The sequence below is a fragment of the Cervus canadensis genome, chromosome X (assembly GCF_019320065.1).
Source record: "Cervus canadensis isolate Bull #8, Minnesota chromosome X, ASM1932006v1, whole genome shotgun sequence".
NCBI classification, from domain to species: domain Eukaryota; kingdom Metazoa; phylum Chordata; class Mammalia; order Artiodactyla; family Cervidae; genus Cervus; species Cervus canadensis.
This window is the reverse complement of record NC_057419.1, coordinates 53941953-53968536: the sequence shown is the minus strand read 5'-3', so window position 1 is coordinate 53968536 and position 26584 is coordinate 53941953. Positions and strand designations below refer to the sequence as shown.

General features: G+C 47.8%; 1 protein-coding gene across 9 annotated transcripts in view; it reads left to right on the top strand.

Moving 5' to 3' along the window:
• The window catches only part of IQSEC2 (IQ motif and Sec7 domain ArfGEF 2), a 77227-nt gene that overhangs the window by 24993 nt on the left and 25650 nt on the right, over positions 1-26584 (top strand). For 2 of the 9 annotated variants that reach the window (XM_043458164.1, XM_043458159.1), the window contains exons 1-2: positions 9535-9661; positions 11411-11506. The exons of 2 other annotated variants lie outside the window; for them this stretch is intronic. In XM_043458164.1, the coding sequence (XP_043314099.1) occupies positions 9636-9661; positions 11411-11506 (122 nt within the window). In that variant the 5' untranslated portion in view covers positions 9535-9635. Of the gene's footprint in view, positions 1-9512; positions 9662-11285; positions 11507-22859; positions 23551-26584 lie in introns of those variants that run through there. 5 more of the 9 variants (XM_043458156.1, XM_043458163.1, XM_043458165.1 and 2 more) reach the window with 4 other exon arrangements.

Genomic DNA, 26584 nt, shown 5'->3' with positions numbered 1-26584 from the left:
GCTGGGTTGGCCTTATCATCATTCTTTTACAGTTGAGGAAACTGAGGCTCAGGCTGGTTATAGGTTTTGCCCACAGCCATGCAGCTAATTTATGGCTGAGCCACCACGGCAGGAGCTCTCAACAGCCTTGCAGATAATAATAGCCATCTTATCCTCATTCGAATATTAGTAGTCATAGCAGCTATCATTTGCTCCTCACCTAATAAGAACTCTGAACATGATCTTATTCAATGCTCACCACAGTCCCATTAGGCATGGATTGTTACAGATGAAGAAAATGAGGTTCCTCAGATGGTCAGCCCCTTGCCCAAGGAAATAAGAGCAATGGGGCAGGGCGGCATCACTCTGACTCACAGTCTGGGCTGCCTGCTTCCAAAGCTGGCATTTGTTTTACTAAGATGTGCTTCCTGACATCCACCCTGGACCTACAGTCAAGCAGACTACAGGGACCTTGAGGACTCAGCAACTGTGGAAGCAAGGGTTAAACTTAGACTGTGGAAGGGGCTGGCCTAGAATAGCACTTGTGGGGCAAAATCTTGTAAACATGGTGGGAAGAACCTTTAACTTGGAACCTGGGCTGGCTGGGGTCATCTGAGGATGCTCTCAGGCCCCACGTGGAAATTCTTGAGCTCACTTCAGTTAGGCATCAGGGAGAACTTCCTGGAGAAGACGGTGTCTGAGCTGGGTCATGGAGGACTGACACATGGACTTTGTGTAAGGAGGGCATCCTTGGAAAAGAAACCAGCAGGCATCAGAGGTGAGGGGGGCTGGGTGGGGCAGTCGGTCAGGCTAAAACAGATCTGGGCAGGAAAGGAGATGTTAAAAGCTCCTTAACAAAGGACTAGTTTGGTTGGGGCTGGGTCACAGACACCTTCTGTCATCAGTGAGAGCCAGGGGAGGTTAGAGGAGGGAGGCTGGGATCTGCAACATAAGGGCAGCAACTGGATCTGGGCAAAGGGTTCCATTTATGGCCAGGTCACCTTCTAGTTGTGTGACTTTGAACAGATATATTTCCCCCCAGGAGTCCCAGGGTCCTTCCTCATCTAATAAACATTGTGTATGTGTAGGGGAAACATTAGGAGGGTAGAAGAAAAACATTGAGGAGTTAGACCTTGGCTGTTGTGAAAGGGGAACAGGAAGGAGTGAGTAGGGTCAGTGGATTGAAAACCCACTATGGTATGGCAGGGCCCCAGGCATGAGGGCTTTCAAGTATGGGGTGCCAGAGGAAGTGTGGAGTCTAATTAGAGCTGAACAGCTGGTGTTGTGAGAGGGATGCGGGCAGAAGAAGGTGCCTGGACTTCCTGTGGATCCATGAGAAGTTGTCAGACCTAGAGATACCTTAAATCCAGGTCCAGAAAGGGATGGGCAATGGCTCAAGGTCACAAACTAGTGCTCAGCAGAGCCTGCTTCCTAGCTGTGTGTTGTTTGCAAAGTCATTTACAGCTTCTCTGATCCTTACTTTCCTCATCTGTAAAATGAGGTCAATAATTCTGACTTCTTTGGGTTAATGAAAGAACTTAAAACAATGCTCAGCATAAAATGGTGGTACAAGACATTGTAGCGCCCTTAGCCAACGCCTAACCCAATCCATTGTCGTTTATGGGGTATTCAAGCTTGAGAAATGTGGAGCGTAGAACTTGAAAACAGAGGGGCAGGAGGAGCTGATACCCCTGCTACCCAGAAGGGGAGGGAGCCCAGGCCTAGAGGCACTGCCACTGCACTGAGGGTGAAGCTGGAACTTGGGGGCCCTGGGCACCAGGCTGGGGTTGCCAGGCACGCAAGGATGAGAGCCAGAGGAGGTGGCCTGTTGCTAGGGAAGGAGGGAGCGGGTGGGGGAGCTGTTGACACCCGCAGAGCCAGGGACGTCCCCATGGCAACGGAGCCACTGCTGTTGGGAGGAGAAGTGGGAGGAGGAGCCAGTGCTGGCTCTGTTCCCAGAGGAGGCCTCCCACTCTGGGCCTCAGTGCCCCCATCTATCCAACCGGAGCTTGGATTAGATAATTTCTAAAAGATTCTTCCTTGTTTTGACCTCCTGGCAATCTGGGGTGGCTGAGACCTCACAGAGCTTCCATGGCTCCCCCACATGCCCAAGACACCACCAGACACCAGAGTGCCCCAGCTGCTTCTGAATCTTCCCTCCATGCAGTCTCCGGTTCAGTGCAGCCTGGTCGCTGGCCCCGCCCAGCTCTTTGTTGATACCACTTCCTCTGCCTGGAACCTTGTCGCTTACCGCCTGCTCAGTGCTCTCTGGTTCCGGTGGGCCCAACTCCAGCCCTTTGCACTCTGGGGAGCCTTCCCTGGCTGCCCTAGCCTGCCCAGACTGCTTCCTCCCTCCTGGGCTCCTTTGGCCACACAGGTCTATGCTTCTCCTGCTCTCCTTAGTAATTTGCTGCTGCGTTGCTTTGAGCTGCTTCTGAGAGCTTGGGCTCCCCTTGACAGATTCAGATCTTTCTGTAAATTTATGGTGTCATATTGCGAATCCCCATTTTACATATGAGCCAGTGCTCTGAGAACTTATGTGGCTTGTCTGAGCTCCCCAGGTCCTATGTGGTGGGGCCAGGCTAGGAACTTAGCTCTGTGTAATTGCTGCTGCCCCAGACCCGAGGTAGGTTATGATTTATCAGCTGCAGCAGTGCTTCCTAGGTGATAGCTAAAGTCCGTATATGCTGGCCACCATGCTGGGCACTTCACCTGTGTTTTCTCATTTCATCTTCACAATAATCCTATAGAGTTTATATTTTAGTCACTTTACATGTGAGAAAACTAAGGCTTAGAAAGTTAAAATAATCTATCCCCCCCCATAGAACTCAAATACAAATTCAGAGTTGTGGTCACCATTCTATACCAGAGTTTATCCAGTTGTATTCCAGAAGCACGTACAGAGCATTCCCTATGTACCAGTCTTGTGTTGGGTGATCCATGGTGGAGATGGAAGTGGGCTACAGACATAGATGAGCCAGCTCTGGCAAGCCAAAATGGGAGTTTGTTGATGAAAAGCCAGTTCTAAGAACAAGAGGCTGGAAGAGGTAGCACTTGACTCTGATAGTGGGATGGAGGAAGAGGGTAGGGGTGGGGAGGAAGATGGGTAATTTTCCCAAAGAATGTACCTTTTCCCAGGAAGCTCACAAGGGGAAAGAAGAGGTAATGGGGTTCTCCCTCTCCTTCCTGTTTATGTTCCCCTGCCCCCTCTTGGCCCAGCCCCAGGAAGTGGGTGACCCCTAAGCTGGCTGCATGCCTGGTTGGCACCAAAATAAACTTGCCTTCTCTCTCTTCTCCTCCCCTTGTCTCCGTCCCCTCTGTCCTGGCTTTAATTAGCAGCCCTGGGGATGAGTCACTTGGCAGCTGGGGAGGGAGGCTGCTGAGAGCCCAGTTGAGCCTGAGTTCCTGGCCCTCACCTCACAGGCAACACTGCTGTGTTCTTGGTGTGGCTCCACGTCTGTGCGGGTGTGAGGAGTACAGGGACAGTGCTGCGTGCTGGCCAGTGTCCTTGTGTAGCAGGCTGTCTGTATAGAAGCAGATCTGGTTGCTGCTCGGTGTTCACTGAATGTCGATGTGTGTGTGTGCGGCTGTAGGACATATCTGTGGTCGCAAGTGTCAGGAAATGAGGGAGCTTGTGGGTAAACAAACACAAAAGCTTTGTAATTGTATTCACCCCTCCCTACCTAAGTGTTCTTTATGCATTTTTGCTTATGCAGCCCTGCACTTATATCCCCAATTTTCCCTTGTCTTAGTCTAGGTACACTTTGTTGCAGGGAACCGAAACCCACTCAAACATGCTCAAGAATAAGGGATGGGGAGGGGGAAGACTGTTGTGAGACTACATCTCACAGAATCTAAGAGCAGTAAATGACATATAGCCAGGCCTCATGCCAACTGGAAATGGGACCAAGAAGTCAAGGAGCAAGACTGTACCCCCCCACCCCCCTCTCTCTCTGCATCTTCCTGGCCCGTGCCTGTCTCTCTCCATCTTTCATGACTTGCCTGGTCCCTTTCATCTTTTTGTCATTGACTCCTCTCTCTGGAGTGCCTTCCTCTGCTCTCAGGTGGCCTGATGTGGCCATCAACCTTGAAGTTATATGACCTTCCAGCTCTGGGGCCCACCCCCAGGTGACTGCAGCATTTTTGTCCATCCTATGGTAAAATGAGGCAACAAAGGGTTGTAGGTGTGAATGGATTCTCCTAGAGGTGGGTGAGTGTGTACCCGTATGTGCTCAGTTATGTCCAGCTCTTTGCAACCCCATGAACTGTAGCCTGCCAGGCTCCTCTGTCCATGGGATTTTACAGGCAGGAATACTGGAGTGGGTTGCTATTCCCTTCTCCAGGGGATCTTCCTGACCCAGGGATCAAACCCGAATTTCCTGTGTCTCCTGCATTGGCAGGCAGATTCTTTACCACTGAGCCACCTGGGAAGCCCAGGAGTGGGTGAGGGTAGAGGTCAAATACTAAGGACTTGGTGTTTCTTCTATAGTGCCCACAGCTTTTATGTGTTCACAAGCGAGGTCAGAGCCTGGGGAGCAATCTACTCAGAGGCCTACAATTGTCAGCTTGCTCATCCATCAAGGTTGTGGTTCATACTGTAATGCAAGTCGACCTTTGCTCACTATGCTTTCAAGTTCCACACTCTTGAATCAGAACACGCTATTTTATCTAAAAATTTCCCCTTATTTTGTGCCAAAACAGCCTTTAAGTGCATGGTGATTATTACCATCACTCCCAGTGTACGGTGATTTTCATAGCCTCAGAACAACTGGCATAATACTACTATATAATAATGATACAACTGTTCTCAAGTTCTTCGTTGTTTCAGAAATTTTCACATTTTATTAGTACAGCGACTGAATTTATAGTTATCTGAAGTATATAACTACAAGCACACATTATCAATATTATCAGCTTGACGCTTGAGCTTACTTTTCTATTAATACAAACCCTGCTGTTTTTACATTAATTACAGAGGGAATTAATGACCCCTTAGACAGGTTTTCACCTATGAGTAAGAAGTTTGGAACCAGCTGTGTGCATAATGACTGTTCTCCAGAAGCAGGCGCAATTCCCATGGCTCTGACCTCGGCCCTGGCCTCCCATCCTCTGGCTGAGACTGGAGGCTGCCCCCTACTTCCTTGGGGAGTGCCTACTGCAGGTCTGGCACATATCAGGTGCTCTTGTTATTTTTAATAAAAATGATAGTTTTCTTATTGTTAAAGCTATCTTCCACACATAGATGGTAAACCTGAGTGGGAGAGATCATCCCAGGCTCAGGACAAAACCTCTTTCAACCTAACAAATGCTTTGATTTAGAAAATGTGTACTATGTATCAGGCACTGTTAGGGAGTGTTCCACACACCTTTATCTTTAATCTTCCTGGCAGCTCTGCCAAGCAGGGGTGATTGGATCCACTTTACAGGGGGGGGAAACTAAAATCTTGAGAGGTAAGATGACTTGCCCGACGTCATCCATCCATCTACCTATCCATCCATCTATCCATTTAGTCATTCATTCACTCAAAGATAGTTTCTGGAGTACCTACAACATGCTAGTTTAGTTTCGCATACAACATGTGTGAAACTAAATGCAGTTGATACAGTGATGCATAGTAGAATCCTGCTGTGAGGAAACTCACCCTCTGGTAGGAAAACAGAGAAGGAGACAGACAATTAACAGAGGAAGTGTAGAGTGCTGTGGGAGACCCTCAGAAGTATACCCAACCCATCCTGAGGGTCAAGGAGTCTTCTCCAAACTGACCTCTAAACTGAGACTTGGTGGATGAGTTGAAGTTAGCCTGGTTTTTCCAGTAGTCATGTATGGATGTGAGAGTTGGACTATAAAGACAGCTGAGTGCCAAAGAATTGATGCTTTTGAACTATGGTGTTGGAGAAGACTCTTGAGAGTCCCTTGGGCTGCAAGGAGATCAAACCAGTCAATCTTAAAGGAAATCAACCCTGAATATTCGTTGGAAGGACTGATGTTGAAGCTCCAATACTTTGTCCTCCTGATGTGAAGAATTAACTCATTGGAAAAGACCCTGATGCTGGAAAAGATTGAAGACAGGAGGAAAAGGGGATGACAGAGGATAAGATGGTTGGATAGCATCACCAACTCGATGGACATGAGTTTGAGCAGGCCCCAGGAGTTGGTGATGGACAGGGAGGCCTGGCGTGCTGCAGTCCATGGGGTCGCAGAGTTGGACACAACTGAGCGACTGAACTGGTGCAGGATGGAGGTGGGGTGAGGTGAAGAGCATTTTGCAGGCAGAACAAAAAAGTGTGCCAGGGCTGTGGGAGCAGTATTTGGTACCTGCATTTGTGAAGAACTATAGCTGTATCTGTGGAATCCCCAGGTGGCTCAAGTGGTAGAGAATCTACCTGCCAATGTAGGTGACGCAGGCTCGATTCGATTCCTGGGTCAGGAAGATGCTCTGGAGGAGGAAATGGCAACCCACTCAACTATTCTTGCCTGGGAAGTCCCATGGACAGAGGAGCCTGGAGGCTTACAGTCTCGGGTCACAAAGAATTGGACATGACTTAGCAACTGAGCACATAGCTGTATCTGTAGTGGGATGGGGCTATCGTGAGAAATAGTTTGAAAAGGGGGTAGAAGGTATATTGGTAGACTGGGGCCGGGACCCTGGTCAGTCAGACCCAGAGCCAAGGAGCTTCAGGACCCCGGAGTAGAGTTTCCATGATTCCCTGCACGCCTCTTCCCAGCACCAGCCTGGGTGGGCCTGGCCAGTGCCAGCAGCAGGCCAGGATTCCAGTGGCCACAGTGCCCTCTAGTGTCCAACAGCCTGTCTTGCAGTTTCCACCTCAGTGTGGTTTGTCTGTCTCCCAATACCAGCTGACATTTATGACTAGGTGCCCTGTGCCGGATGCTGGGAACACTGGGATGAATAAGACACGGCCCCTGTCCCCACCAAGCTCCTGGCCAGAAGGGGAAACAGCATGTGAACAGACAGCGCTGGAGAAACGCAGGGTGGGAAGGCCGCAGGGGAGTCAGGTTCCCAGAGGGCACCACTTCTGAGCAGACTCCATCTCTCACGAGGTGGAGAGATGGCAGTGGGGGCAGGGTGGTGGGGAAGAGTCTTCTGAGCGGAGGCAAAGGTGAGGGCAGAGAGCAGAGTGTGGCAGACAATTGCAGGCACTTTTGTCTGGGTGGAGCACAGGTTGAGGATATGAGGGGAGGCTGAGACCACCTGGAGGTGGAGGGGGGCAGCTCACAGAAGGTCCTGGGATGCCTGGCAGGCAGTTAGTGAATGGAATCATATAAGGAGCTTCCCTGCCCTTTTGGGATCACAGACTCATCTGAGGATCTGATAAAAGCAATGTTCTCCCAAGAAATGCACTCATACTCATGTTTTTTATACAACTTAAGGGACTTCAGAGACACTCTGCACTCCAGGCCTATCCACGAACCACAGGCTTCGAAATTCCTCTTAGTATAAATACTGAAACCTTATCATGGCCTCTGGACTCTGCGTGATTGGTCCCCCGCCTATATCCCTAATCTCCCCTTTGCTTTTTTCCAATCAACCATCTTGGCCTCCTTGAAGTTCCTGGAAATACCACCTCAGGTCCTTTGCCCAGGTTGTTCCTCTTCCTGGAACACTCTCCCCCTAATACCTCCAATTTTGCCCAGTTTAATTCCACTAGTGGTTGAATAATGTCTGTCTCTTCTCATTCGGATATGAGCTCCATGAGATCAGGACATTGACTGCCCTTAGTCACTACCATATCCGTTCCCCTGCCAGTGCCCTGTGATTGGGTTAGGCTCCTTACCCTTAATTCCTTCCCTTCAATCCCTAGAGGATTATCACATGAGATGCACCAACAGGCTCTGATATGTCTGAATTCTAAGAGTGGCCCAAATGAAAAGGTATCTTCCTAGAAATCTTCCCCTGCCTGAAACAAACAGGTTTCCCAAGAGTCTCCCCTACCTCCCTGGCAGAAGGACCATGCTCTCTCAGGCTCCAACTGAGACTTTTCAGCATGTGCCTATCTGTCTCACTGAAACTTCACAAAAACCTGTGAGAATGGAGTTGCCACTCACCTTTTACAGATGAACAAACCAAGCCTCAGAGGGGTTACCCAGTGGAAAAGTAGTAGAGCCGGGATTTGTACCTAGCTCTGCCAGGCACCAAAGTGTAAGCTCTTTGCCTCACCAGAGAGGGGAAGGGGCTTGCCCAAGGTCACACAGCATTGGCCTTAGGGCCAGAACTAGAATTTATGTTTCTTGACTTCTGCCAGGCCAAGATGAATGTTTGGGCCACAGGTGCCACTTTTAAGACAGTAACTGCAAATGGGCACAAGGTGTGGCTGCCACGGGGGCCAAGAGAGTTGCTGAGTGAGAGAGAAAAAAAAAGCAGGGGCTGAGACCAGAGCCTAAGGACCATGGGGCTTTAGGGGGTGGGCTGAGGAAGAAGAGGCCATGAAGGGCCCATGGATGCCAACTTTGTGGTGGTCCAGAGGGCCAATCTCTCTCAGCAGCTTTGGCTTTCTTGAGAGGAACCAGCTGCCCCAGCAGGAAGGCAGGAAGACTGGCCTGTGGCCTGTCAGCTCCTATTCCTTCTAGATCACTGGCCCCCTGGCCCCTCCCAGGGCCGCCTTCTGCTCAGAACAGCCAGGGGCCTGGGCTCTGGGGCTATGAAAGGACAGGAGCCCCCTGAGTTGGATCTGGGATACTCTTCAGGAACCTCACACCCTTCAAATCCTCCAAATTATCTCCTTTCTCCAGCCCCCACATAAGGAGGAGAGAGAGGTTTACTGTGGTAGGTCAGTGGGGAGTCAGGCTACCTGGATTCTAGTCTGACAGGCAGTATGAACTTTAGTAAGACTCTTCCCTTCTCCAGGCCTCAATTTCCCCCTCTGTAAAGTCAGGAGGGGCAATTTCTTTAGAACAGCCTCTAGATTGTGAATGGCATTTCTTCTGATTTTTGCTTTTCTGTCCAGGGAGCATTTCTCTTAGCCAATCCAGAAAACAATACAGAAGCAAGTGAGAGATTATTGCAATGGTCAAGAATATTGGCTCAGGCCTCATCTTGATTTCCCAAAATGGGTGATTTGAATTTTACTTTATCTGGAACATCCTAGCATAACCACCACACGGAGTCTCTTTAAGTCTGTGGAAGATGAGAATGTTTGTGAAAAGCTTCTATGGAAAGGTTTCCGTATTCACAGGGCAACCGTATGGCCAAGGGGATGGAGTCCTGATTTGGGAATGGTGAAAACAGGTCCTGACCTTGGGGTTCCGCTACTTACTAGCTCTATTACCTGTGCCGAGTTACTTAAATGTTTCTGCATCTCATTTTTCTCTTCAGGAAAATAGAGCTAATGACGTATACTTGACAGGGTGCTTGGGGAGATTCCAACAGAGGTGCATGTAGTGAGACCAGCCTGAGGTTTGGCCCAGGGGAGTCTCTTCAAGCTCTCAAAGCTGCTTCCTCTTACTAGGAGTTCCCAGCCCTCCTGGGGGAGCAGGGGAAGGAGCAAAGTTTCCAGTTGCAGTCTGGCCCCGAGCCCAGCCGGCCTGGCCCCGCCTCCTTGGTTCCTCCTTCTAGGGAAGGGCTGGGGAGGAGGGGGTGGTGACACAGTGGAGGCACCGCCCTGGCCAGGGGGCCTGCCCTCGGGACAGGTCCAGACCCATGGAGCCCCCCGGGAGGAGTAGCAGGTAGGAACCTGGCCCCCAGCCTCAGCCCTGCAGCCTGACCCCCTTCCTTCCTGCCCAGGCCTGGACCTGGTCCCTGGGCTGCTGATTCAGCAGCCTCCTGGCTTCCTGGTTCCTGGCTCCCCTCTTGGACTCTTGGAGGCCTTTGGCTTGGGGGAGGGAGGCAGCTCGAGTGGGTAAGTGCAGGGGCATTTGGGTGCCCAGCTCTGTGAGGACCCTGGAGCCCTGAGCAGCACAGTCTGTGACCCAGGAGGAGTGTGATTGGTGGCTGCCCAGGCGCCTAGCCTGGCGCTGTGGAGCTGTCTGTAGCAGCTGAGACTGATACCAACATTCCAGCAGCCTGTGGGTCTCTGAGTCTCAGATTTAATGAGTCAAGGACTTGGGCCGGTAACTGGCACCTAAATGGTCCTTGAGAAACAGTCATTCTGCTGATGATTATTCCAGAGACTCTGGAAGAAGAGTATTGGATTCCAGGATTCTCTGTAAGGTTCTAAGATTTAGGCATCCTCTAATTTGCAGCAAGCGAGATAGTGGGCAGCTGGCCTGGCCTGCAGCTGTATCTCCTGGCCTTTACTTGGGCTTCTTGAATGGCCAGGCCCTGACCAAAACCAGCCTTCAGGGGCTCGTGGGGGACAGGGGCTGGCTGACTGGGGACTCACTCCCAGCATCTGCCCTGCACTGGGGAGGCCAGGGACCGGGCCCTTGGCCTCACTACCCTGCTGTCTCTCCTCCTCCTTCCCATTCTCTGGACTTTTCATCTTGGGAAGCAGGAGGCAGAGGGGCCTTTGGACCCCGCTCTAGGGGTGGGGGACAGCGCTGGGGGGCGGGGCTTGGGCCCTGCCCCAGGCTGGGGGTGCAGCACTGGCCTTGGAAGCAAAGAACCACCCTGTCCCCTGGCTCGCTGGGCCCCATCCTCCCACTCAGTCCTATCCTGTCACCAGGACCACTGAGACCTTGTCAGCTCTCCTCCGCCCTTACCTCTCCTGTCCTTTGCTCTGGCACTTTGCCTCTCCCCCCGTCTTCTTTCTGTGTCTTTTGTCTCGCCCTTTCACTGTCTTCCTCCTCTGTCTCTCTCCTTTTCTGTCTCACCCTTTTCTTGTCTCTTTCAGTTTCTCTCTGTCTCTTACCCTCTCCTCCTCCAGTGTCTCCCACACCCTCCCCCACCCTGCCCCAGCCTGGGTTCTTCACCCTCTTTGGACCCAGAGCCTCTTTTCTCCCCATCCTTCCCTCCCTTCTTGTGAGGGGTCTTCTATAAGGGGGAACAACCCCCTCCCCACACACCTTTTCCCTTTCTCTTTCATCCACCCGTCCCCCTCCCCTCTTCTATCCCCGTGTGGCATCTGGTGTGAGGAGGGCCCCCTCCCCCTTCCATACTGTGGTGTCCCAGTGTCTCCGTGGCCGAGGTCCCCACGGAGTCACCTGGAACACAGGAGGCCCAGCCCAGCTCTTTCGTCTCTGCTGCCCCCTGTTGTCGTTGTGTTCTGTTTGTGGTTCGAGTGCCGTCCTCTCTTTCTTGACTTTGTGGTTTTTTCTTTTTTTCTTCCTTCCTTCCTTCCTTCCCTCCCTCCCTCCCTGCCTCCCACCCCTCCTCTTCCAACCCCTATCCCCCACCACCCATTCCTCCCAGTCTTCCCCTTTCCCGTACCCCACTCACTTTCACCTCCTTGTCCCCATTCCCCACCCTGCCTCTCCCCTCCTTCCCTCTCTCTCTCTCTGTATCTCTTTCTCTCTCTGTCTCTCGCTGTCTCTCAGGTCCACAGCGTCTCATACTCTACACCAGTATTGCTGTCCTACTCAGGTCCTTGACTCCATGAAGCTTACCCCCTCAGGCAGGCTGGCAGAGAGCAGGTAAGAGCTAGACCCACCCTTCCCCCAATCCCTCACCCCTCCAGACAAATATGAATATCATTGCCAGCCCCTCCCCCATCTTCCTCTAGCCCCTGGAGTGATTGTGGAATGGGTGTCTGAGCGGGTGAGGAGAGTGACTGGGGGACCAGGCCAGGAGACCGAAGAGGACATTCACAGCCTGTTTGTAGCTTGTCCTTCCTTAAAAATCCTTCTCTAGATACTTTCCCCCCAAAGTGGGAGTGGTTGGTCCTAGAATATGTAATATTTGAGCTGTTTTGTAGGATGAGTAAGAGTCTGCCAGTTGGATAGGATTGGTTAGGGTGTTTAGGCAGAGAAAACCATCTGCCTACACTTTTGTGGAAGGAGATTATTTCCAAGATAATTTGAAATAAATACATTTTACATTGTCTGATTATAATGTATAAAATGAAATCTTAATAGCAATGGCAAAAAAGGCTAAGTCCATTTGAAAGTTTAAAAATACTTGTGTTAAAGAGGAAACAAGAATGGAACTTATGGACTATTTAGAGTAAATGTCAATTGAGAATATTAAAGAACAAAACCTATGGGATATGACCAAGGGGTTCCCAGAAGAAAGTTTGTAGTCTTAAATGCTTTTATTAGAGAACAAGACAGCTTAAATGAACTAGCTATTCCAATCAAGACACTATAAAAAGGGCAACCAAAAGAAAGTAGAATTAAGTAATTACTATAGATAAAACCAGAAATTGGGCTTCTCTCATGGTCCAGTGGTTAAGAATCAACCTTGTAATGCAAGGGACACTGGTTCAATCTCTGGTCCAGGAAGATCCCACATGCCGTGGGGCATCTAAGCCTGTGTGTAGCAATTACTGAAGCCTGAACACCCTAGAGTCTGTGCTCTGCAAAAAGAGAAGCCATAGCAATGAGAAGCCCATACACCACAACTAGAGAGTAGCCTCCACTCGCCGCAACTAGAGAAAGCCTTTGCACAGCAACGTGACCCAGTGCAGCCAAAATAAGCAAATATATATTTTTAAGAAGACAGAAATTAATGAAATAGAAAACCAAAGGTTTGATAAACTAAGAGATGTTTTTTGAAAAGACCAATAAACTAGACAGACCAAGCTCTGGCAGATATAATTGAGAAAAAGGCAAGAAAACATGAAGTATGATGAAGGGGATTTAACCACAGATTCAGAAAATATTAAAAAGTCATGAGAAAGGGCTTTGTATAATTTTATACCGAAAAAATGTGAAAATCTAGATGAAACAAGTGGTTTTCTAGGAAAATATAAATTACCAAAATCACTTAAGGAGTGGCAGAAAACCTGAATAGAATAGAACTGTGTAGAAGAAATTTAAAAGATGGTCAAAGTTTTCTCCTCAGACATGGTAGTTCAGGTATGATGGAGGTTCTATCCAATCTTGATGATGCTAATAGGAAAAGATGGACAGCTTCCTATTTCATTCTACAAGGCTAGAATCACTGGACATGTTTAAAAAAAAAAAGAAAACTATATAGCCTAACCTCACATATTAATAGAGAAACACGTATTTTAAATTACAGATTCTCCAACTGAACCCATCAGTGTATTAAAAGAAGGCTGTATCATGACAGGTGAAGGTCTGTCCCAGGAGTGCAGGGGTTGTTCAACATCAGGAAAGCTGTTATTATAATTGACTATACTAAATAGTTATACAATCTTTTCTTTTTACTCTGTCTACGTAAATGCTGAAAAAATAATCTGACAAAATTACCCATCCATTCTTGATTTAAAAACCCTTAGTGCCTTAGTTATCTCTTGCTGCATTAGGACAATTTGTTAAACAACAATAGATAACTAGTACAGTAAGCTAGGAATGAGTGAAAACCTCCTTCACTTGGTAAGAATTTTTATCAGAGACCAAAATCAATCATCAAATGTAACAATGAAGTGCTAGATAAATTTCCATTCAATTCAAGAACAAAATAAGGATGACTCCTATCATTGTCACTAACCAATATTTTTCTGGAAGTTTTAATCATTGGGATTAAAAAAAAAAGAAGTGGTATAAATATCAGAAAGAGAATTAGCATTACTGGAAGATGATATGATTGTCTACTTAGATAATCAAAGAGAATAAAAGGAAAAATTATTAGAACTAATAAGAAAATTCAGTAGATGGGTAGATACAAGATAAATATACGCCCAAACCATTAGCTTCTCTGAATACCATCAATAACTAATTAGAAGACATAATAGAAAAAGATTCCATTCACAATAGCAAAGAAAAGATAAAATTCCCACAAATTTATAAGAAATTTAAAATACTTCTTTGTAGAAAACTATAAAATTTCATCAAAGGCTGTAAGGGTTGAATAAATTGAGAGTCATATCCTATTCTTGGATGGGAAGAATTCAGTATGGTTTAAAATGACATTCCCCCTCCCCCCAATTTGATCAAAAGGTTCAATGTATTTCTCATTAAAATTTTAGTGGTATTTTCTTTGGGGATTGGGCAATTGGATTTTAAAATTCATTTGGAAGAGTAAATGCCCATGAATTACTAAGAAAATTTTGAAAAAGAAGAACAATGAGGGGGGACTTGCCCTATTAAGATTAAAAACTTACCATAAATATACAGAAATTTAAAATATATCATAAATAGAGGAATACATAAATTGAACAAAACAGAGAATTTAGAGACAAACTCATGTATTCATATGAGAATTCAATTTATGACAAAGAATACATTTCAAATCAGTGGGAAGTCAGTAAGTGTGATAGGATTTGGAAAAAATCCTACCATTTGGAAAAAATTTAAGGAACTTCTCTGGTGGTCCAGTAGTGAAGACCCCACACTTCCAGTGCAGGGGGCATGGGTTCAATCCCTGGTCTGGAAACTAAAATTCTGTATGCCACACAGCATGAACAAAAAAATAGAAGAAAAAAAATTTAAGTTAAATCCCTACCTTGCACAAAAACAAATGCAAAAACTAAAGCTGTAAAAGTATCAGAGCAAAATCCAGAATATTTTTATAATAGAGTGGAGAAGTCTTCCTGAGCAGGACTTAAAAACTCAGGAGCCATAAAGTTAAGAGCAATAATTTCAGCTACAATTAAAGTTAAGAACTTCTGTGTGGAAAAGATACTATACACAAAGTTAAAACAGAAATAACAGGCTTGAGGATAGTATTTGCTACATAGATATTAGGCAAGGGTTAATAACACTGTATCTATATCATCTCCTGGAAATCAATAAGAAAAGGTGCACAACTCATTTAAAGTGGAGAAACAATGTGATTTGACAATTCAGAGCAGTAGACAGCTAATGAATGAGAAAGGATGTTGAAGCTTACAAGTAACTAAAGAAATGTAACTAAAACAACAACAAAGTATAACTTTCAAGTACCAAAATTTAGAAGATTAAAAGTGTTGAAAAGAAACAGAATTGTGTATTCTTTGACTAGAGTACAAAATGTTTCCATTTTCTTGTGGGACCAATTTGTTACATGCCCCCAGAAACAAATTTACATATACTTCCAAGCTGAGAACTATGTATGTTTCAGAGCTAGATTTCTCTAGAGTTTCACTATTAGATAGACCCCAAGGTGGCCAGCTAGAGGCCTTTTCTAAATACCCCAACCCCAACTGCAAACAGAAGCCACACTGTGGAGCTCTTTATCACATGCCCTTTTGTAGGATAGCATTCTCAGCCAACTCTTAATGAAAAGGTTGCATGATGTATGCTTCTTAGATGAAGACAGGATTATGTGAGTAGGAATAATCTTTATTTTTAGCTGGTCTATAAAAATGTTAAAGCTACGGAAATAACTTTTATCTACATTTTAAACAAAATGTGCATTCTTTGCCCAGCAATTCATCTTTTAGAAATCCTTCAAAACTACTTTCAGATATATGCAAAGATGTTCATTGCAGCATTGTTTATAATAGCAAACAATTAAAATAACCTACCTGTCCATCAGTAGGATTTCTTTCATGATCCACCCATACTCTGTAGCAGATCAAAAGAAAATGATATATCTCGATATACTCACCTGAAAAGACCTCCAAGACTGATTATTCTATGAAAAAAAGCAAATTGCAGAACAGAGCTTATAGTATGATCCACTTTTGTAAGGAAAAGAAAACCCTCATAACAACAATGAAAAAATGTTATACATACCCTGTCACAATTTTAAAATTACTGGCCTTTTTTCTTGGTCCCAATTCCTTGCCTTTACTAACTTGTTTCCTTCCTCCTCCATACCTTTCCCCTGTATCCACCTGTTCAGGTGTTATTTTTCCTTTTAATAACTTGCTCAAATGCCACCTCATTCATTCAGCAAGCATTTGTCCTGCATGCTCTCAGTTAGGCCTTGTACTGAACCTTGGTGAGACATGGGGATGAGTTGTGTCTGATCCTACAGTCAGGGAGCTCAAGTCTAGAAGGGAGAGAGACCCATAGACAATGATAGGTTCAGAGTGCTGCCAGAGGAGGGGTACCTCACCTCACCTGTCCCCTACAGGAGTGGATGTGTACTAAGTCTTGAAAGAGTAATAGCTTTCCTTTATCCCCCAATCCTGTCAGAAATGGTTGCCTACGTTTTGCCTCTTCTAAGTAGGATGACCTAATGGGGGAATATAGCTGGGTCCGTACCTTTATTCAAGTCCAAATTCTGCTACTTACCAGCTTGACTCTCAGCAAGCCTCTGAGCTTTTATTTCCTCATCTGTGCAATGAGGATAATGCCTATTTACCTCTCAGGGCTGGTTTTAGGATTGGAGATGGTACATGTAAAACTCCTGGATGACTATCAACTCTTGAAGAGCAGGGGCTACCCATGTCTTGTTTTCCTCATAGACAGTGTGTAGCCTTGGATTGGATTGGATTAAAAGCTGTACATGTCTAGGGATGGTTCTGGGCAAAGGATGGACCTGACTATAGTGGGGTTTTGAGATGAGGAGGCTGAATGTAGTACATGGGAAGGGACTGGGGTTGCACTATAAAAGGTGAGACCAGGGAATTCGTCCAGTAATAAGGACTTGGTGTTTTCACTGCTAGGGCTTGGGTTCAGTCCCTGGTCAAAGAACTAAGATCCTGCAAGCCATGTGGCATGTCCAAAAGAAAAAAAAAAGAAGGAAAAAGAAGAGACAGAGCCAGGTCTCTGCTCTTGGCATAAAGGTGACACAGGAGGGAAAATAAATGTAGATGGCCCTGGGGAATGGAGCCCAGGCAGGGCATTCTGGCCCTAATTCATGGTCCTATTCTGCTACTGATGCCATCTCACAGTCTGGGCAGGGAAGCATGGTGGACCAATACTTGCAATGGTCTCAAATTTCAGTTCCACCTCTGGCACCCACTAACTGGGTGACTTTAAACAACCGACTTTACATCTCTGAGCCTAGTTCCTTATCTGTCAAAAAGAACCACCAGCATCATGGGATTTATTTATTGAGGGGTAGAAGAGATCATAAATAGAATTCACCTTGTTCAGTGCCTGGCACATAATGAGTGCTCAAAAAAAAAAAGGGTAGCTATTATTTATGTTCATTTCAATAGACACTTAGGGAATTCTGCTGTGGCCAGGGCCTATGCTGGGTAATGGTTCTTGCCTTCCACAAATTCCCAGTCAGCTGGGGAGACTGAGCCCAGTCAGCTGGGGAGACTGAGGAGGGCTATGACAAAGGAGAGCACAGGGTGGGAGGTACTGTGGAGTGGCTTCCACAGCAGTGAGAGATCTAGCCCTACCTAGGGCTGGTGCAGGTCACCTCAGCCTAAGAGCTGAGTCTTAGAGGATGACTCAGAGGCAGCCAGGGGAAAGGGTGAAGGGTGCCAGAATATTCCAGGCAGAAGGAATAGCATATGCACAAGAACCTGGATGTTGTTGGGTAGAGCCAGAGGTTTAAGAGCCTGGGTTGCACGGGTCCCAAATGGCTTCAGGTGGCCTGGGAACCTCCTGAAATTGAATGCAAAATGTTGTGTTTATCTGGTTGTGTGGATTTGCTGTTGGGGAGATGGTTCCTGGCTTTCATTAAATGCATAAAGTTTTGTGTTCCTCCAGGAAAAGTTAAGAACCAGTGTTGCTAGTGATGAAGTGTCATGTGAATGGATACTAATAGAAAAATTTGGTAAAATTTGTGTTTTAGAAACATCACATTAGCAGTCAGTATGAAAAATGGATCATATGCATGGAGGCCAGCTAGAAGGCCTAAACTGGGGTGTTGGCATTGAAGAAATGACTTGGAGCAGTGCTACTGTGTTGCTTTACTCCAATGGACACTGTTCACAAAGAAGCATTTTAATTTCACCTTATGGAATCTAAATCCTTTGAGAGTTATTAATGAGATAGACCCAACAGCAGGTGAGAGAAAGGGAGAAGGCAAAGATAAGTCAGTGTTAGCAGAGGGCCCCAGAGACGTGAATCCAGGGTAATAGTGCAGGAGGCAAAGGGAACCTCTATTAATGCTCGCCCAGCACCCAAAGTCCATGGTCTCAGATATAATTGAATTGCCAACTACCGTCCTGGTTCTTGGAGATCCTGAGTGACACTGGAGGATCTCTATGCATTCTCTATGCATATTGGAGAGGAATTACTTCTGGTTTGTGAGTCACGTATTTATTTTCCTGAAGAAAGTAGTGTTTGAGCCAATCATCCAATGTCTGTAAAGATTTTGAGTGATAGAGATAGGAGAAGATGCTCTGAGAGTGAATGCTGACGCCTAGAGGTGAGAAATAGTAAGGCTGTACACTGAGGCAGAGATTAGATATACCTCAGACAGCCATTTGTGGAGCCCAGGCTCCTTTGTCATGGTGGGCAGCTGGAGAGCTACGAGCAGCTCTTGAAGAGGGAAGGTAACATGATCAAGTTAGCATTTTAGAAGGAAGGGAAACCAGGGAGGAGACTGTTCCAGTAATCCAAGAGAGGTAAGCTAAGGTAGGGCTTCCCGGGTAGCTCAGCTGGTGAAGAAACTGCCTGCAATGCAGGAGACCCTGGTTCAATTCCTAGGTTGGAAAGTTCCCCTGGACACTCCAGTATTCTTGGGCTTCCCTGGTGGCTCAGAGGGTAAAGAATCTGCCTGCAGTGTGGGAGACCTGGGTTCGATCCCCGGGTTGGAAAGATCCCCTGGAGGAGGAAATGTGACCCACTCCAATATTCTTGCCTGGAGAATCCCCATGGACAGAGGAGCCTGGCGGGCTACAGTCATGGGGTCGCAAAAGGTCGGATACCACTGAGTGACTAAGTACAGCACAAGCACAACCAGCTAAGGCAGTGGCCATGGGGAGGGAGCAGAGGAAGTGGGTTTGAGAGATGATTGGGAGGAAGAGAGAACTGGAGTCAGAGGCTGAACAGATAGTGGGGGTGGAGATGACCAAGATTGGAGTTCACAGTGAGCTGCCTGTGCTCAGGCCTGGCAGTGGATTCATTTATTTAAAAAATATTTATTGAGTGCTAGACAGTGTGTTGGGCATTAGAGATATAGCAGTAAACAAAACAGATGCCTGCCCTGATGGATCTTACAGTGGATGAGACAGATAATAAATAAGCAACTAAATATATATTAATAGCTTGTGTCTGGTGCCACACCTATCTGGGGAATGATGTTTCAATGAGTGCAAAAGCCCTGAGGCAGGAGTGGGCTTGTTATGTTTGAGGGATGGCAGGGAGACCATTATGATTGGAGAAAGAGTGAGTGAGGGGCAAGAGGGGTCGATGATGAGTTAGCAAGAGCCAGATCATGTGTAGTCTTTTAGAGCTATTTAGGGGGGTAGAATCAGCAGGACTTGGTGGCTGACTTGCTGAAGGGCTTCCCTGACAGCTCAGTTGGTAGAGAATCTGCTTGCAATGCAGCAGACCCTGGTTTGATTCCTGGGTCGAGAAGATTCCCTGGAGAAGGGATAGGCTTCCCACTCCAGTCTTCTTGGGCTTGCCTTGTGGCTCAGTTGGTAAAGAATCTGCCTGCAATGTGGGAGACCTGGGTTCAATCCCTGGGTTGGGAAGATCCCCTGGGGAAGGGAAAGGCTATCCACTCCAGTATTCTGGCCTAGAGAATTCCATAGACTGTATAGTCAATGAGGTCGCAAAGAGTTGGACACGATTGAGTGACTTTCACTTCACTTGCTAAAGGAACAGGAAGAATCTAGGCTTGGGCCACTGGATGGTGGCGCCCCTTCACGAAGGTGGGAAATGCAGGAGGATAGGTTTGCAGTGGTAAGATGCTGAGTGAGAGGTCCCTGTGAGCTCTGAAGGCCCTAAGGACCACCTTGGTGGAGCTTCCAGCAAGCATTAGGCTTGGTGGGTCTGGGACCCAGGAGAGAGGTCCATGCTAGAGAGAGACAGATGTGGGGGTCCTCAGCCATACCTGAAATTATGGAATGGAATGAGATCCCTGGACAGTGAATGTGGAGTGAAATAGAAGAGGACCAGAGCAGAACTGGAGAAGAGGTACCAACATATAAGGAATGGGGAGAGGAAGAGGAGCTGGGGGTGGTCCTGAGAAGTAGGAGGAAAACCAGCAGGGAGTGGGCTCATGGAAGCAGAGGAAGGGAAGAGCCGTCTGCGCACAGGAGGGGCTTGTTAAGAGTGGCAAATGTTATAGCTGGGAGAAGTAAGATGAGGGTGGGAGAAAGTCTATTGGCTTTAACCAGTGGGAGGTCCTGGGCGACCTTACTAAGAAGAGTTTCTGTGGCTCGGTGGGCACATGAGGCAGATTGCAGTGGGTTGAAGAACCCGTGGGAGGTACTGAAGTGGAGATGGCCAGTGTAGACGAATTTCTCAAGAAGCTTAGCTGTGAAGGGGAGAGGGGGACAATGATTGCTTGAGGGAGATGTGGGGGCAGATAGAGGGTTTTTATTCCCAGATGGGAGAGACTTGAGCTTCTATAAATGTTGGTAGGAAGGAGGCAACAGAGAGGGAGAGGTTGAAATACTGGAGGGAGAGGGGATGATTGTTATGGAGGAGGTAGCAGGGGTGGGCTCCAGAGCCTGGGTGGAGAGACTGGCCTTAAATAGTATAGGTGTCCTCTCTTTCCCACAGGGAAGGAAAGCAGAGATAATGGTGGTGGGGGGAATACAAGGGCATTGAGGGGATTGGTGAAAGAAATGCCTTGGAAAAGTTCAAAGCAACCACATGGAGAGCATGGATGCTGGAGCTAGGAAGAAGCAAAGAATATTTCTGGTTGGAAGTCAGGGAGGACTTCCTGCAAGAAGCAGCAATTGAGCTGGGTTGTGAAGTTCAGGTAGGATTTCAATGGGCAAAGCTCTGTGCAGGAGGAAGAAACAGAGTCAGCAAAAGCATAGAGGCATGAAAAGGCTGCTTCATGCTGACAGAATAACGGACAAGCTAGTTTCATGAAGGCTGGGCTGGAGTGAGCAGGATAACATTGATGCCACTGATGCTGACGGTCAGAATAATAGTTACCATGTGTGAGGCACCTACCCTGTGGCAGGTGCTTTACATACTTGAATTCACTTACTCCCACCATAACCTACAGAATAGGTGTTTCCTCATTTTGCAGATAAGAAAAGTAAGTCCTAGAGAGGTGAAGAAATGGACTCAAGGTTACCTAGATAGTAGATGGTGGGGCTGATACTTAAACCCTGGTCTGTCTAATTCTAAAGCCTATGCTTCTTCCACTTGACAGGAAAGGCCAGGTGAGGCCATAGGGTGGGGAGCTTTGAATGTCAGGTTGAGGAATCTGAACTTTATGCAGGAAGCAAAGGGGAGCTGAGGTGGGTGTCTGAGCAGGAGATTCACACTCAAAGGTGGGATATAGGAAGCCTAAAGTGGTCCAGAAGAGTAGAGAGAGAAAATCAGGAGATGACTGCAGTGTCAGGTGAAGGGTAGCAGGGGCCTGACTTGGATAGGAGGGGAGCGAGCTGGGGGACTGGAAGATCATTTGTTACTCGTGATAGCCTTGAGAAGTGTGGAGTTTCTGTCTCCTTTTATAGATGAGGAATGGGAGACTCTGAAAGGAGGAGCTGTTTGCCCAGGACTGGAGCCCTGGCTCATGTGGTTTTGCTGACTCAGTGAGTCTGTGGAACAATGTGTCAGAGGGAGCTCTGAGTATGAGGAGTGTGTGTGTGTGTGTGTGTGTGTGTGTGTGTGTGTTTGTATGCGCATGCGGGCACCCGTGCACCCTTGTCTGTCACATGGACAGCAGTGCCTTCCCTTTGCCTATCCTCTTTCCTTCCCATGTCTTCCTGATCCTCCAGTACCCTGGATTCCATATTTCCTTCATCCCCCAAGCCAAGGGGTCTGGGAGTGGGGTAAGACTGTTTCATTCACTATCCTTAGGAGATCTGTCAGCCTTTTCACTCCCAAGACACCTGGTCCTGCCCCAGCTCCCCTGCCTGTCCATCCACCCCATGAAACTGTAGTCCAACTCCAGTGACTGGTCCCTGGTACTGTTCCGCAAGACCCGAGAAACGTGTGCTTGTTCCTGCAATGATTCCTCCTACCACTGTGGTGCTTCTGTGTGAGTGCAAAGGGCTACCTTGTTAATTAGGTTCAGTTCCTGAACAGTTCATCACCATCACCATGTTCCTATTGCTCTTGTTTGCCAGGCACTTGACATGTATTCCAGTCCTTGCAACAATCCTGTAAGGTTGGCACCATAAGTCCCATTTTTACAGATGAGGAAACCAAGGCTCCAAGAGGGGCATTAACATGCCTGGGGCCACAGCCTAGAAGCACTTGTAGAGCTGGTCTCAGAACCCAGGTCTGTTTGCTTCCAAAGCTGTGGACTTCACACACTCCATTTCTAAGCATCTCCCACATTCCAAACCCTGAAGCCTTCAGGAGATACAAATCTTTGTCCTTCAAGGGCAGGATGGATTTCTGGAGATAGTACCAAGTCCACCCAAAGGACCTGCTGGGCAGAGTCTGAGACTTGGAGCTCCAAGAACTTCCAAGTTTAAATCCTGACTCTACCACTAATCCAGCTGTGTGACTTTGGGCAGTTATCTAATCTCTCTCAACTTCAATTCCTTCATCTTTAAAGTGTTGCAGAGTTGTTGCAGGGGTTAAATGAGATGATGCATGCAAAGTGCCCGCACTGAGCTGGTTGCTACTATTTATATTAAAACGAAGGTTGGGCACCAGTCTGATCAGAAAGGGAGTTTACTTACTCTGGGTGTAACCTTAAGTTGGAGCCCAGCCTGAGTGTGGGGAGGGCCAGTCCCAGAGGGGGACTAGCAACAGGCTCCTCGGAGACTGAGATGGGTGTGGCCCTGTTGGTCACACTGGCCTTCCCATTTCCAACCCCCATCCTAGCCCCACCTCCCTGGTTCCAGTCCTTCTTGTATCTCCCCTGCTCTGCAAACTAATGCCTCTGCCTCTCTCTGTCACCCGCCGCCTGTGGCCTCTACCCTGCCCTTCCTGGCCCCAGGGAAGAGGAGGAGGAGGAGGAGACTGAGGAAGAGGAAGAGGAAGACGCTCATCAGTTCTGCTGTCCGGCCTCCGAGTGCAGTAGTCCCTCCTCTCGGTAACTGAGAGGACAAGGGTCATTTTCTATGCAGAAGCAAAAGCCTTAACCAGCCCCCACCCCCGCGATCCCCCATGGGACCCCGTCCCTGCTTCAGGAACCAGATGGGCAAGCATCCTGCCCCATCTTTGCCCACTCCCTTCTTGGAATTCCCACCCCTGCTGCTGTCTCCCCTGGACTCCAGCCCCCGAATTATAAAGGCTGGAGCCCTTGGTCTGACTAAAATGTGGGAGCAGCAGAGCTTGGAGCTTGAAACCTGGACCCTCCCGTACCCGCACCCCACTTCCCAGGCACCCTGGAGCCTGCCACTCCTGGAGAGGTCTCCAAATGACATCCCAAGGACCTACCTCTGTCCTCTGTGAGCACAAACAGAGATGCAGGGTGCCTAGGGCTTAGAGGACCAGAAGGGGTTGGGACCCAGCCTGCTCGTTCCCTCGCTGTGGCCATTGCTGCCATCTCTTCTGCTTGACGGTCTCATCCTGTGCCCCCTGCCGCTCCCATTAGTGCTCTGTAAATATGATCAGGAGGAAAAGGCCTTTCAGAGTGCGTGTCGCTGTGTACAAAAGAATTTCCATCAATAAAAGCTGATCTCTTCTCTCTGTCTGATGTATATTCCACCCTACCCCACTTCCCTCTCCCCATCTCCACTAGGGCCTTACCCTGTTTCCTATCCAGGGCTGGGAACAGGGGCTCGAAAGAGAGTAGGGTTTGATTCCTGGTATTGTCAACACCCAGAAGGCACTCAATAAATGAATGAATGGTGTGGTGCTCTTGCCATGGGCAAGCCTAGAGCCTTCTTCAGCCTGAGGTGGCATGAGCTGGTCAACTCGGGACACGTGACTTGGCCTCTCTGCTACCCAGTTTCCCCATGTGTAAAAGGAGGAGGGGGAGTTGGACCAGAGGATCTCCAAGGGCTCCTCCAACTCTGACATTCTATGAATCTGAGATGGTACAATTTTAAGAAACTATGATTACATGAATTTAAGAGAGGATAATTCAGTGACACATTCCATCCAATTCTGTGGTTTCTATTTCTATGATGCTGTGATTTGGGGATTCTACAATACGGTGGTTTTAAGATTTCATGATTCTACCATTTAAAAAATTCTGATGGTATGCTTTTAACATTCTGTGATGTTACGAGTCCTTGATTTTGTACTTTCAAGGTTCCGATTCTACAGCTTTAGGGATCTCGGAGTCTGAGGGAAAGCCACTGCCTCCAGATGCAATGACCCTAAATATTTCCTGCACCTGCCAGAGGCTGGTTCTAAGAATCCCCAGAGGCTGTTGGCAGGAAGGCAGAAGGTGCCGTCTGTGAGCTGTAGGACCTGCACCTTGCGTGATGAGTCTGTGTTAGGAGCAAAGCCAGGAGACTCCCAAGTGGGCCTGTTGCCCCTGCTTTCCCTTTCTGAGCCTTGCTTTTTTTTCTTTTTTTTTTTTTTTTGCATTAGACAGATCTGAGTTTACCTTATGGTTCTGCCACTTACTCTCTGTATAACCTTGGGCAAATATTTTCTTCTCCTTGAGCTTCATTTTCTTCCTGAGTATAGTGAGAATAGATCTACCTCTGTGGGTTGTCATGAAGATTAGCAAGAAGAAACACAAGGAGCTCAGCATAGGGTCTAATGCACGGTTGGCAACTGCACAGTGATTGGTGGCTCCTATTTTGATTAAGGCCCAGGTGAGAGTCTCTCCTCTCCTTTCTTTCCCTCCTCCCTTCAACATACCCTTCACATGCTCCAGTAGTTTTCCAGAGGCTCGTCTCACTCTTCACTCATTGCTTAACTGACTTAGGCAGTCAACTCAGCTCCTCACTCACTCATTCAAATTCTCATTTATTTCTCCCCTCCCTCTGTCCCTTCTGTCTCCTTTATTTACTCTTCCAGAAGACATTGCTCAAATACCTACTGTGTGCAAGGCTTCAAGCTAAATACCGTGAGAGACCGAAAGTAAGACAGTGACTGTGTTCTCCATAAGTTCTCTATCTCTCAGGGGAGATGCAAATTCCTTTGGGAAAGTAGGCAGGGTACTTTCCTGAAGGGCGGAAGTGAATGAGCAGATATGGCTTCAGTAATGAGCAAAATATGTTCCTGGCCCAAAGAAGAGGGAGATGTCAGGATCATTTGGGGGTGGTGGTGTCCAAGGATTGCTGGCGGAAGAGGGGCAAGAATGGGAAGGGTTTGAATAGATGGTTTGAGAGGTGAGGAGGCATTAGAGAGTCAGGTACAGCATGGACCAAAACCTGGTGGAGAGCTCCAGGGTTGTATTGGGGAATGGTATGTAGATTTCTGTGTTCAAGCTGGGTGTGTGAGTCTAGGTGACCTTTGGCTGTGGAGGGAGAGACCATTTTACCCTTCATTTGATTGGAGATGAAAGTTGAGGGGCACAGGGGCTCAACTGAAGATCAGATGGGTATCATGGGAGATATGGGGGTGTAGACTCCTGTGTAGGCAACTGAAGTCAGTGAGGGCCTATGGTATGGGAATGCGGAAGGTTTCTATCAGTTGTGAGGGAAACGTGTGTGCCTGTGCACATGTATGCATGAGGCCAGCAGGTGAAAGAAGAGTGAGAGGTTGTACACTGTTGTGCATCTGAGGAAATGTGATTGTATGAGGCTGGGTGTGAGGGATTCTGGGTGTGTGAGGTCGATTGTGTGAGATGGCAAATTTCTGTGCCTGGCAGTCTCTCTGTGTGTCCCGGGTGGAGATAACCATAAGAATATGTGTCAGTGGCTTTTGAGCATGTGGAGCTGTGGCTTTTAGGGTGGCAGTTGTCAAGCTAGATGGTCACACACACATGACTGCCAGCTCTGGTCTTAGGGGACCAAGGTAGCTGCTGGCCTGGGCATAGGGAGGGTCCACAGCAGTAAATCAGACCAGGCCACCACCCATGGGAAACAGGAGCAGTGTAGGCAATGAACACTTCAACAGAGAATCTCAAGTTAGCCAGTGACAAGGACGGCCTATGACATGAGTATGCACAAAACATAAAGGGATGGTATCTGATGGGGAATGGGAGTGAGTCAGAACCAACTTCCTGGGAGGTCTGGCCTGCTCGGGGTGCCACAAAATGAGATGAGCTCAGCCAGATCAGTGAAGGTTGCAGGTGGAGGAGAGAGGGAGGACACCATGGACAGAAGCTAAAAGATTGGGCACAGGCGTGGCACTACGAATCAGCTTGCCATAGCCTGGGAAGTGCAAGAGGCCTGCTGTCGCCAACATCTAGGAGCTTCAAGGGGCTGGGTGTGGGGTGGGGACTAGACGGATTCAGCTAAAAAGCTGCAAGTGGGACACTGGCCTTGAAGATAGGGAATTGGGGTTCTCATCCTGTGTGACCCTGAGCAAGCAAGTCACTTTGACTTCGTGAGCCTTAATTTGGATCTCTGGAATTAGATGGTTCAAAAAGTCCATGCTGGTTCTGAGCATCTTCTACCCTTGGCCAGGCAAACCAGTGAGTCATTGCTCTCAAAGGCAGGCACTTCTTCCATTTAACCTCAGTCTTTTCTGCTTTCTCCTGGGTCACTTTCTCACTCAAACACTCCACAAATATTTACTCAGCGTCTGGCCCTCTGTGTGCCACTGTGTGAAGGCACACAGTGAGAGGAGCTGGAGAATGGCTCCCGAGGGACT